The 13484-nt window shown below is 44.3% G+C and overlaps 1 protein-coding gene across 6 annotated transcripts in view; it reads left to right on the plus strand.

Moving 5' to 3' along the window:
• Positions 1-13484, plus strand: part of KSR1 (kinase suppressor of ras 1) — a 247528-nt gene that overhangs the window by 218724 nt on the left and 15320 nt on the right. For all 6 annotated transcript variants that reach the window (XM_056819500.1, XM_007485577.3, XM_056819497.1 and 3 more), the window contains 4 exons: positions 6494-6627; positions 8249-8380; positions 10432-10567; positions 12138-12271. In XM_056819500.1, the coding sequence (XP_056675478.1) occupies positions 6494-6627; positions 8249-8380; positions 10432-10567; positions 12138-12271 (536 nt within the window). The remainder of the gene's footprint in view (positions 1-6493; positions 6628-8248; positions 8381-10431; positions 10568-12137; positions 12272-13484) is intronic.

Here is a 13484-nt window from a genome sequence, read left to right on the forward strand (position 1 = left end):
TTGTCTTTGTGGGCAGAGCTTTAATAAATAACTCACTGATTGATTCAAAGGCACTACCTTCTCCCTGCTTGCCCTTCAGCAATTCACTTAGCCAGCTCAGCCCAGGATCTAGAAAATAGAGTAATGAATAAAATCAGGAATTCTTATCATTTTTTGTGGCTCCTTTCAGTGGTATTCTGGTGGACCCTTCTCAGAACAATGTTGTTACATGAATAAAATAAAATCCATAGAAGGGGAGGAACTTAAAAAAAATTTTTTTAATCCTTATTTTCTGCCTTAGTATCAAGTCTAAGACAGAAGGGCAAGGGCTAGGTAAATGGGGTTCAGTGACTTGCCCAGGGTGACACAGCTAGGAAGTATCTGAAACTAGATTTGAACCCAGGACCTCCTGAATCCAAGCCTGATTCTCTATCTACTAGGTTACCTTGCTGCCCAGGAATAAGTATTAATTAAGAACCTGTTATATAGGGGCAGCAAGGTGGCTCACTTTCTAGCTGTGTGACCCTGGGCAAGTCACTTAACTCCAATTGCCTAGCCTTTATTGTTCTTCTGCCTTGGAACCAATCATTATATTGATTCTAAGATAGGAGGTAAAGGTGTTTGTTTGTTTTTTAAAGAATCTATAATAGGGGGCAGCTGGGTAGCTCAGTGGATTGAGAACCAGGCCTAGAGACGGGAAGTCCTAGGTTCAAATCCAGCCTCAGCCACTTCCTAGCTGTGTGACCCTGGGCAAGTCACTTGACCCCCATTGCCTAACCCTTACCACTCTTCTGCCTTGGAGCCAATACACAGTATTGACTCCAAGATGGAAGGTAAGGGTTTAAAAAGAAAAAAGAATCTATAATATGCCAAGCATATGTACAAAGAGCTTTACCAATAAGCTCTCCTTAGATATTCCCAACAACCTTGGGAGGTAAGTGCTCTTTTTATCCCCATTTTACTGTTGAGGAAACTGAGGCAAGCAGAGGTTAAGTGCCTTGCTCAGGATCACACAGATCAAGTTAATGTCTGAAGCTGGATCTGAACTTGGGCAAACAAAACCCAAATAAAACTCTTAAAATATAGTGATCACCATATTGACCAACACAAATTCACAAACTCTAGGTTCTGGGCCCCTGATCTAGCCCACCTCCCTCATTAGGTGGGTAGAATAATAGGCACTTAAATAACTTAGAACTAATGCACTATTTATTAAGCTCAAGGAGGAAAGGAAGGGAATTGGGGAGATCTAAACTTGAACCCCCCAAATCAGTGTTCTAACCCTCTAACAACTTTCTAGACTAATCTAATTAATTCCTTAATTACTGCTTACAAGAGCATGAAGCTGATGTCCAGAGAGGGAAAGGGAATTAATTGCTCAGGATCACATAGAAAGATAGACATGAAGAAGAGACAATTGCCAGAGTCTTCTGACTCACTCTGAGACTTTCTACTGTGACCACATTCGTTGCCATTTCTCATCTATGATCATCAGATGGGTTTCCTGACTCCCAGCCTAACCCTGGGACACCGCCTGATGCACCATCCCTTGTGTACTGGGAGGATAGTTTTGTATCCCCTTTCACTTCTTCCCTTGGGGCATGACAGACTCTCTTGGGTGGTTGGGAGTGGGGTAGGGGGAAGAGGGGGACCGATCAGGGTAGTCTGTAGCGCTAGAATTAAGCTGACTCACCGAAAACTCTAACCAAAGCCCTTGACCTCATTACTTCATTACCCACAAGTCTCTGACTGTACATATTAAGTACCCAAAGAACAGGAAAAAACATTTCCTCCCTGAATACTTAAAAACATTTTTTTAAGAGAAAAGGAATTTTTTCTAAAATTTTCCATTTTCTTCTCTGCCCCATTCTCTCTTCCCACTTCTCTCTCCCTTCCTCCCTCTCTCATCCCCAGTCTTCTTCCATACCCCCTTCTCAACCCTTCTTGTTTTCTACCTCTTCCTCCCTCCACTCACCCCCTTCTCTTTTCCTCTTCCTCCTTTACCTCTTTTCTCTCTCCTTCGCCCATCTCTCCTCTCCTCTCTTTCTTCTCCCTTCTCTCTTTCCCCTCTCCCTTCCCTCTTTCCTATCTCCCTCCAGCTCTCTCTTCCCTCTTTCCCCTCTCCCTCCTTCTCCCCTTCCCTTCCCATTTTTCCTTCTCTCCTTCTCCCATCCCTCTCCTCTATCCCTTCTTTCTCCCCATCCCTTCTTCCCTATTTCCTCTTTCTTCTCCCTTCCCTCTTCTTTCTTTCCTTCCATCTTTCTCTCCCCTTTCCCTCCTCTCTCTCCATCTCTCCCTTCCCTCCCCTCCTCTTACTTCCCCTGTTTCTTCTTTCCCCTCCCCTTTTCTATCTCTATATAAATAATTTAGAAGGGGAGAAGAGACCAGCTCTATGATTTCATCAGTCATAAGAACTCCTTGTATGGAAACTCCCTTCATGGATGTCACAGTCTGTCACTTGTATTTTCAGGAAATCCCCTGGGGCCCTGAGAGCTTATCTTTCCACAGAGCTAGTATTTGCCCAGAGTAGGACAAGACTGTCTTTTTCTAAATGTATTAAATATAATTATTTGATGAAAAAGCGAACTTCAGCCTAACCTTTATTTTTTAACCCTTACCTTCTGGATTACTATAAATTCTAAGACAGAAAAGTGACAAGGACTAGGTAAGGGAGGATAAGTGACTTGCCCAGGGTCACAGAGCCAGGAAGTATCAGAGGTCAAATTTGAACCCAGATCCTCCTAACGCCAAGTGACATGCTCTATCCATTGTGATATCTAGCTGCTCTTGCCAAATCCCTTTATGTTTCTGAACCAAGTGCCCATGCACTGGTTGGTGTCCTGCCAAAGTCCACTCTCGTAACAGGAAATGGTTTTATCCATGGCCTCACCTCCAAAAAAAGCTCCTGATGGCTCAATAGAAAACCACCCAGCATTTAAAAAACAAACAAAAATGAAAAGTCCTAAAATTTCCATTGTATTCCCTTTCAATGAGAAAGGTGGTAGATTTGGAGTCAGAAAGTCTGGATTTAAATCCTACTGCTTTTTATTTATGAGCTTTGTGGCCCATGGCAGCCCTTTCCTTTCTCTAAACCTCAGTTTCCTCCTTTGTAAAAATAATAACAATAACTAACATTTGTATTTTTATATTTTGTGCCAAACACTCTGCTAAATGCTTTACAATTCTTTTCTCTTCTGATCCTCAAAATGACCCTGGAGGTAGGGGCTATTATTATTACCATTTTACAGATGAGGAAACTGAGGCAAACAGAAATGAAGTGATTTGCCCTGGTTCATACAGCTAATAAGTTTTTGAGGCCAGACTTGAACTCAGGTCTTCCTACCTCCAGGTCTGGTGCTCTGTCCCCGTCTCAGCTAGCCACCTAGGATGATGATAGCACCCACCTCCCCTGGTTATTTGGAAGCTCCAATGTAGTAGTAGTTTGTGTAGTAAATTTTGTAGATGTTAACAAGGCTCTCTGTGAATCAATACTAAGTATTATTTCAAAGGGTAAGGGCTAGGCAATAGGGGTTAAGTGACTTGCTCAGAATCACACAGCTAGGAAGTGTCTGAGGTCAGATTTGAACCCAGGACTTTCCATCTCTAAACCTGGCCTTCAATCCACTGAGTCACCTTGATGCCCCTCATCATTATTCTTTTCATCCTCCATCCCATCACACCCACCATCTCCACACATAAATCAGAGAACATCATGGAATTGTGGGAAGACTTAGAGTCACAAGACCTAGGGCCACTTCCTGGGTCTGCCATTTGCTGTGTGACTATACGCAAATCATTTCCCCTCTCTGGACCTCAGTTTCTTCATCTGTAAAAGGGGGGAGCTGGACTAGATGGCCTCTGAGATCCCTGTCCGTACTAAGTTTATGATCCTGTGAGACCTTCTTACCTCCACAGGTCTTAGTTTCCTCCTCTGTGAAATGAGAAAACTGGACCAGGTAACCTCTGAGGTCCCTTCTAACTCGAAATCTATCATCTTATGGCTCTTCCCCTTGGAGAGTGTGTTCATAAACATTCAACAATCAGCTCTCCAAGGAAAGGATAAAAACCTGTACTCAAGGGACATATTTTTAAATTTTTTATTTTATTTTTTTATCACACAAAACACACTTTCCACCCCCTCTCACCCCCAAATAAAACCTTAAATACATTGATGTTGATGTGAAAGGCAACTCCAATAGTTCTTTCTCTGGAGGTGGAGAGCATTTCCCTTCATTGTCCCAGATCAGTGCATTGCTGAGAGTAGCCAAGCTTTCAGTCAAGGCTTGTACAATGTTGCTGTTATTGGTACAATGTTCTCCCGGTTCTGCTTATTTTGCTTTGCATCAGTTCCTGCAGATCTTCCCAGCTTTTTCTGCACTCCTCTTGCTCATCATTTCTTATTCTAGACACATTTTAACCTTCAATCTGTATTAGTAACATTTTCTCCATCACTTTCCCACATCTCAACAATCAACAAAAAGATAAATCAAGCCCTCATTTGTAATGTGGCCGATTTCAGGGGTCTAAATGCCCGAGTCGGCTCCCACCCTACCTCCTGCTTCAGAATTCTTACCAATGTTAAGTCTCTGCTGAAGTGGATGGCCCCTGGGCTCTTCTTCACTGACAGATAGATCCCTCAGTCCTGAGACAAGAGCCATAAGCCTGGGCTTAGCACTATAGAGTTTGAAGGAAGTGCGGGTCAGTAATAGCCCTGGGAAGGCCTCCTCTCCATGACCTGCTTCCTTCATGACTGTACTTTAGCCAATCAGCAAATACTTGGCCTTTTCCAGGCACATTCGGTAAAACAGCTCCTCCAGGAGTCTTCATCTCTCAGGGGAGATAAACTTTACATATATATTTTACATGCATAATATATAAATATATTTATAAATTTATGTATAATAATACTAGCGATTATTTATACAGCACTTACTGTGTGTTACTATGCTAAAGCACTTTACGATATTATCTCATTTGATCCTTAATGGGGGGGGGGGGAAATAAGTGCTTTTATTATCCCCATTTTACAGTTGCAGAAACTGAGGCAAACAGGTTAAGTGACTTGCCCAGGATCATGTGACAAGGAAATCACTTTAAAAGACTGATATATATTAATTTAAGGTCGCCAAGGAATTCAGCTATGTAATTCCTAAATGAAAACTCAAGTAAGCAGTTAATCTTTTATGGAGTTTACTTACAATAGGAGGAAGAAAGGAATTAGAGATAGAGAGAGAGAAAAAGGGAGAGAAGGGAATAGGGCTTAAATACCCCTTCTGTTTAGGCTGGGCCAAAAGGCCCAAGCCCTTAGATAGCTGGGGCAAAGAAAAGAGATCAGTCCCTATTACTCACGTGACCAAAATGGAGAAACAGTCTCAGAGGCCCCCACCTTCAGCTTCCTTCAGAGCAAGCTTCTCAGAGCAACACACCAACCACACCGACCAACTTCTCAACCACCACCCCGAGTCTTCAGACTCCCCTATCTTTAAGGAAACCCTCCAAGTTGCCTCCCCTCAGTCCTCACATCTACCAATCACCTGTCCATCAATTTCCCTGTGCCAATGGAGGCTCTAGCTTAAACCCAGGACCTCCCAGAGGTCACTGGCTTTTGCACATGTCTGTTGAAGGTCATATTTTCAAATAATTAAATCTTTGATCCTTTGCTACAGCCCTTTCTAAATCCTGTTAACCTGAGTAGGGTAGAGATTGGAATAATTAAATTTTGATCTAGGCTGCAGCCCTTACTCAATCCTGTTAGGACTGAATAGGGTGGAGATTGATTCCAAGTATCTCCGTTGTATCAATTCTAAAATCAATCATGACTCAAAGAAATTCCTGTTCTATGCTTAAGCATAGGTCAAAGCCCTTTCCATTGTTCAGCAAAAGGTTTCTGTCCTAAAGTAATCTGAAGAAGGGAAGAGAAGGAACCTCCCATGCCAATGGGGTTCACATTCCAATAGTCAAGACCCACTATCAATAGGGAAATTTTTCAAGTATGAAATTTCCAATTGGTGAAATTTCCAACATTTATAAGTCTAAGAAATTTTGAGGTTTACAATCACACAACTAGTGTAGACTGACCTTAGATTGAATTGAACTCATTTCTAATTCACTTGGAATTAGTGCCACTATCTTCATTTGTTCATTAAAAAAATTTTTTTAAATCAATACTGTGTATTAGTTCTAAGGCAGAAAAGCAGCAAGGGCTGGACAATGGGGGTTAAGTGACTTGCCCAGGGTCACACAGCTGGGAAGTGTCTGAAGCCAGATTTGAGCCCAGGACCTCCCGTCTCTACACCTGGCTCTCCCCTCTTCATTTGTTTAAATACATACCAGTTACTGTTTCTTCCTCTTCCGCCATATTGGCTCACCCTAACATGAGTGCATGAACACACATATGCCTTGCCTCATACACCCAGCCTCCAGGACCCAGACCTTTTCCTGATGGGAAGCCTCTGGGGTTCAAGCGCTTTAAGCCCATCCGTCCACCTGACCTGTTCATGGGGCTGTCTTCCAGGGCATGGGCTATCTGCACGCCAAGGGCATCGTCCACAAAGACCTGAAATCCAAGAACATCTTCTATGACAATGGCAAAGTGGTCATCACGGACTTTGGGCTGTTTGGGATCTCTGGTGTGGTGCAGGAAGACAGGTGAGGCAGCCAGAGAGGCTTCACGGAGGCCACGTCCCCCATGGTTCTGATTGGCCAGCGGCCCCTTCCCATCCCAACATAAAAAGCCAGACAACAGCAGATAGCTGTTCACTCCTTTTAGGATGTTCCTAAAACTATCCAACACAAAACCCAGCCCACTACTGACTTGGGAATTCAGATTTGGGAAAACAGATTCAATTTGAGGCTTGATGGCATTTATTTAGACCAGGGGTGCTTTATCCTGGACCCCTATCTTAGAATCAGTACTTTTGTTCTAAGGTATAAGATCAGTAAGGGTGAGGGAATGGGGGTTAAGTGGCCTGCTTAGGGTCACATAGCTAGGAAGTATCTGAGTTTGGATTTGAACCCAGGACCTCCCATCTCTAAGTCTGGCTCTCTATCCACTGAACCACCCAGCTGCCCCCTACACAGAACTTTTTTTTTTACTTTTACTTTCTGTCTTAGAATCAATACTGTGTATTGGTTCCAAGGCAGAAGAGTAGTGTAAAGGGTCAATATTATGGTTGAGACTGAAAAAAATCTAAATTTAAAAATGGTCACCAAGGGAAATCCTAAATAATAAAATACCCAAGTCAGCTGACAAATTTTTATGGTGTTTTAATTACAACAGGAGGAAGAAAATATTAGAGGGAGAGGGAGAGAGGGAGAGAGAAGGAAAAGAAGTTTAACTCAGAACCACTCTGACTCAGGCTGAGCTAAAGCAGGTGTTAAGGCCTTGGAGAGCCAAGGCAGGGACAGGGATCAGTCCTTATCACTCATGTGACCAATCTGAAGGAAAGCAGTCTGCGAGGCTCCTCCAACCTCAAGTTCCAGCCTCGAACCGAACTCTAGCCCTCCTCACAGGAAGTCCCGAGAACTCCAGAAGCTGTTCTCTACCTCACTTCCTGTGTCTCACATGTGCTAATGGTGGCTCTAGCTTGACCTAGGACCACCCAGAGGTTTGTCCTTTTTTTGCACATGTCTGTTGAAGGCCATATTCTCAAATAATTAAATCTTGAGTTTGCTGCAGCCCTTCCTAATCTTGTTACACTGAGTAGGGTGGAGAATGTAGTTTCCAAGACCTAATTCTGTTATTCCAAGTATCTTTCTTGTTATTGATCAGGAAATAGCTAAATCCGATCTTCTAAAGAATGGTCTGAATAGGGTGGAGTAGTTTTGAAATTCACAGTAGTAAGGGCCAGGCCATAGGGGTTAATGGGGGGAAGAGAGTGCCTAAGGTCACATTTGAACCCAGGACCTCCCATCTCCAAGCCTGGCTCTCAATCCACTGAGCCACCAACCACCCCCCTCCCCAATAGGACTTTTTTTTTAAATACTCACCTTCCATCTTAGAATCAATAGTGTGTATCAGTTCCAAGGCAGAAGGGTGGTAAGGGCTAGGCAATGGGGGTTAAGGGACTTGCCCAGGGACACACAGCTGGGAAGTGTCTGAGGCCAGATTTGAACCTCCCATCTCTAGGCCTGGCTCTCTATCTCCTCAGCCCCTTAGCTGCCCCTACCCCAACCCTTTGAGTTGATCTTCCTTCATGTAAGCAGAGGTCAACCTTGGAGATACAAAACTCTCCCAATTCTTTTATTTTCCTGCTTTTTTATATTTCAGGAGGGAGAATGAGCTGAAGCTGCCCCATGATTGGCTCTGCTACCTGGCCCCCGAAATCGTGCGGGAGATGACCCCGGGGAAAGATGAAGATAAGCTGCCCTTCTCCAGAGCAGCTGATGTGTATGCCTTTGGGTGAGCTGAAACCTCTGGGGTTCTTTTCTCAATCTTATCTCCTTTCAGGGGCTGTTCGGGGGAGTCCGGGCCAAGAGGATATAACTTTGTTGGTAATGCAAGAGCCCCCCAGTCTCTAAATGCTCCCCATATTAGCAGTCACTGAGTCACTAACTAGCATTTATATATTCTCCTACAATGTGCCAGACACCATGTTAAGTTACAAAAAAGACAAGAAACAAATTGTCCCTTCCCTCAAGGACCTCCCATTCGAAGCAGGGAATCAGTATCTAAACAACTATGCATAAACAAGGTATAGACAGGATGCAGTCTTGGTAGGGAAGGTATGAAGATGAAGGACTACTGGGAAAGGCTTCTTTCGAGAAGAAGATGAGACCTGAGGCTTTGCCTGGAAGGAAGCTGGCGGGGCCAGGTGGTGGGGCTGTTAAAGATGAACCCCCTCTGGCCATGGGGACCTGCTTTCTCCAGCTGAAGGCTCTGGGGTCATAGTGTACGGCCCCTGGCTCTGATGAACAAATCATGGGAGTCATGGACCTTTGAGAAGGGGGATGGCGAATCAGAAGGCAGCTGTTTAAAGAGATGAGCGAGGGAAGCTCTAGAAAATGACAACTCCAGTTGGAGCTGGAGATGGCCGGCAAAGAGGTTAGCCTAAGGAAGAGAGATTACATTCATTCAGAAAACAGAACTGGGAGCCCCTTGGGAGGTGATGGATGAGGAATGGGGGTCACTGCTGAGGCAAAATGAGGCTTGATGTGAAGGGAAAACTGCCCCATGTTGGGAGCTGTCCAGAAATGGAAGGGATTGCCTTGGGTTTATTTTCCTGGGTGGCCTTCAGGCTGGAATGGGGCTTTGGAGAACCCTCTCTCTGAAATTCTGTGATTCTACTTTCTGGCCTTGGTTCGCTTTCCCAGGTATCAGTGGGATCCCAGAAGTCACTGAGCCTCCATTTTTATTTCACCCTTTCAGACCCAGTGGTCTCTCAAGTGTATCCCTCGCGAGCCAGAAGTGGGGGACTCTTTCTTAGAAGTCTAGGCAGTGTTCTCTGCATTCACAGACAGGAATGTGCCACTAGCATGACAGGCAGGTCCTTCTTGGAACTTAACAATAACAGCAACAACAACTGACATTTATATAGTGCTTTATGGTTTGTAAAGTACTTTATGTATATTTCTTGTTTGGTCCTTACAACACTCCTATGCAGCAGGTGTTATTATTAGCCCCATTTTGCAGATGAGAAAGCCAAGAGAAGGGTAAGTGATTTGCCTAGTGCCACCTAACTAATAAATGTCTGAGGCAGGATTTAAGTTTATGACTGCCTGACCAGTGCCAAAGGGGAGCAGGGATTTGACAGATCCTACAAAGTTTGGGTGTTTGAACTGCCTGAGATTTCTCTGATACACCCTTAATGGCAGATCCAGTGCTGAAAGCTAAGAAGATTGGCCATCTCTTTCTTATAGATGAGAACAAATGAAATATTTGTAAAGAATTTAGCATAGTGCCTGGCACATAGGAGGTAATGAATCTTTCTTTCCTCCCTCCTTCCTTCCTTCTTCCCTCCCTTTCTTCCTCCCTCCTTTCTTCCTTTCCTTCCTTCCTCCCTCCTTCTTTCTTCCATCCCTTCCTCCCACCCTCCATCCCTTCCTCCTTTCCTTCTTCCCTTCATCCCTCCCTTCCTTTCTCTCTTCCTTCCCTCCATCCATCCCTCCTTTCTTTTATCCCTCCATCCCTCCCTTGTCCTCCCACAAACCTTAGGCTCTACAGAATGCCTTGCTCCTAAGTCACTCTAACATCTTGTAGGACATAGTCCAAGATTAGGGAGTGGATTCTTAGACCTCTGATAACTTTGTGGTGCTGTTACTTCTCTGCCTAAAAAGCCTCTTGTGATCTTGGTGGGTGCAGGGGGCTTATGGAAGGCTTGAGGTCATAGAAACACAGCCCTAGAGCTATAAGGACCCCAGAGGCCATCGGAACCAGCCCTTCATCCAACCCTGTCCCTGCTGCCCTGCTCTGCCTGCCCTTCCCTTCTGATTCACTCTGGATGGTCTTTCCAGGACGGTTTGGTATGAGCTACAAGCAAGAGACTGGCCTTTCCAGACCCAACCTGCAGAAGCCTTGATCTGGCAGATTGGAAGTGGAGAAGGCGTCAAGCATGTCCTGGCAGGGATCAGCTTGGGGAAGGAAGTCAGTGTAAGTGGCTACGTGTGGCGCCAGGCCAACCTCAGGCTATGGTGGCTGCCTTCCTGGGAAAGCTCCAGCAGAAGCTGGTGTAGGGAAGGGTTGGGGGTGAGAGTGGTCACATGACCACAGGGATGGAAGAGCCCATCTACAGACAGGAGTTCTGAATCTGGCATCTGTGATCTTAAAAACAAACAAACAACTATTTGGATAACTGTGTTTCAGGAGAATTGGGTCCCTTTGCAATTCTTGTCACTTATTTTATTTTGTGGATTTAAAAACTGTGATTCTGAGAAGGGGTCCATAGATTCCCTTAACTACCACCAAGGGGGACCTAGAAACAAAAGGGTTAGGACCCCCTGCTGAGGGGGTGCTCCAAGCTAGAGTCACTATTTAGAAATTCCATTTTGGGGTAGATCTGAACCAATCCTGGCTTTCCACCTATCCCCAGGAAATGAGGTTTTCTTTTTCCCAGCCTTGAAATGAGGGCCTACTAAGGATGCCTAGAGAAAGTGGCTAATAGAGCCAGTGACAAAGGATCATTTAAAATAGATACTCAACTGGGAGAGAGACAGAGATGAGAGGGAGGGAGGAAGAGACAGAGAGAAAAGAGAGGAGAGACAGGGGAAGGGAAAGGAGAGAGAAGAGAAAGGAGAGACAGGCAGACAAAGACAGAGACAGAGAGAGAAGGAGGAAGAGATGGATGGATGGATAAATTAGATATGGATGGAGAGATGGGGAGAGAAAGAGAGGGAGGGGGAGGAGACAGAGAGAAAAGAGAAGAGAGAGAAGAGAAAGGAGAGATAGGCAGACAAAGAGAGAGACAGAGACGAGACAGAGAGAGAGAAAGAGGAAAAGATGGATGGATGGATAAAATAGATAGATATGGATGGAGAGATGGAGGAGAGAAAGACAGAGAGGGGGAGGTGAGAGAGGGAGTGAGAGGGTGGGAGGAAGAGACAGAGAGAAAAGAGGAAAGGGACAGGGGAAGGGAAAGGAGAAAGAAGAAGAGAAAGGAGAGACAGGCAGACAAAGACAGAGAGACAGAGAGAGAGAGAAAGAGCACACTTCTGGAGCTCCTTATTGCCTCTAGGGGAAAATACAAACTTCTCTGTTTGATATTTAAAATCCTTCATAAACTTACTCCAGCCCAGGAATATTGCCCTTCTCTCTCCTTTGCCATCTCCACTTTGTTGCCAAAGTAGTTCTCTGGACATGACAGTTCATCTCCTATTTTTTTGCACCCTTGCCCAAGCTGTGCCGAATGCCTCGGTTAATCTCCCTCCTCAGCATAGCCACTTAAATTCCTCAGCTTCCTCCATGGCTCACCTTATGATCCCCCTCTTCTAGGAAATTTTTCCCAATGTCCCCCAGGTGGGAATGCTTTTTTACTACCTAATTACTTTTGAATTTCTTTATCTGTCTAAGAGTCTCCTTACCCTTAAGTTCTTGACAGCAAGGATAGTGGGTTTTTTGACCTCTCCCTCCTCCTTTCCCCCACCTGTGCCTAGCACAAGAGTTCTCACATAGTCAGTACTTGACAAAGGCATTTGGAATGAATAAATGGCCTGTCATGCTACAGGAGATCCTGTCTGCTTGCTGGGCCTTCGACCTGCAGGAGCGACCTAGCTTCCCCCTCCTAATGGAAATGATGGAAAAACTGCCCAAACTGAACAGGCGCCTCTCTCACCCAGGCCACTTCTGGAAATCGGCTGAGTAAGTATCTCCCAGAGCCAGTCTACAATCCCCCCAGAAGCCCAAGCTTCTCTGCTCAGATTGCAATGCCCAGCTTTCCCCATTTCCAAAGATCTAGTCGAGGCAATACAGCTGGATGGAAGTTACTTTAGGGATTGGTGAGGGAGGGTGCATCCCTTGTATGGATAGCAAGAGATCAAACTTCAGTAAATGGTGAGCATCCTTCATGCTTACCCCAGACAGTTTCTAATTCTTACTATAGGAGGGGAAGAACAGGAGAGAGATGGGGTTAGATGGGGACCCGAGGGCCAGCCTCTGAGTCTGAAACACTTCCTTCCAAAAAGGCCCTGGCTTTGGCAAATTTTAAAGGTTGGAGAGAAAAGAGAAAGCTTCATTTTCTGCCCTTCTCCATCCTCCCCAATCCAAAAAAGTATCTTTATGTATAAATAGGATTTTTCCAAGATGGGCTTGCCTACCCAATTACTACATGTTTTTACATGTAGTACTACATGTAAAAGGCCTTTTCACATTTTTTCTACCTTCCCCTCTGAATAGTTGTGTGAGAGTTATAGGGCAGGTGATAACCTTTCCATCTGACTGATGGAGAACCTTCTTACATGTGTGTGTGTACATACACACAATATATATACACATACATGTGCAGACATTCATTAAATAAATGTATATACCCATATATACACAGAAGTATACACATATATACATCTATAATATACATGTTCACATATAAAAACATATGCATACATATGTATATATCATATATTCAAGGTGCCCCAAAAGTCTTTAAAGTGATTAAAGCCCTCCCCCAAAACAAGTAAAGTTTAAGACTCCACAAAAATTTTGAGGACATTCACTATCCATATGTACCCACATTTATACAGTGCATTGTAGGGTTTAGAACAGAAATAGATTTTAAAGATCAATTAGTCCAACCCATTCTTTTAGGGATTAGATCCCTAACTTGGTCTTTCTGAATCACACATGTATTGGCCAATGTGATGCCCCAGTTTCAGGCCATGAGCTTAGAATATATTGTTTCCAAGTGTATCCCTCTTGAAACTGTCTGTTATCATTTGTTCAAATATAGACTCATGTTTTGGGACATTTCCATTTGTCAAAGATATATTGGCATTCCTGGGATGGAAACACTCAGAGCTAAAATGGCAGCCCCCAGTTGGTGCCAAGGAGAATAGTCATACCCAAATCTAGAGCTGCA

The sequence above is a fragment of the Monodelphis domestica genome, chromosome 2, assembly GCF_027887165.1.
Source record: "Monodelphis domestica isolate mMonDom1 chromosome 2, mMonDom1.pri, whole genome shotgun sequence".
Taxonomy (NCBI): Eukaryota; Metazoa; Chordata; class Mammalia; order Didelphimorphia; family Didelphidae; genus Monodelphis; species Monodelphis domestica.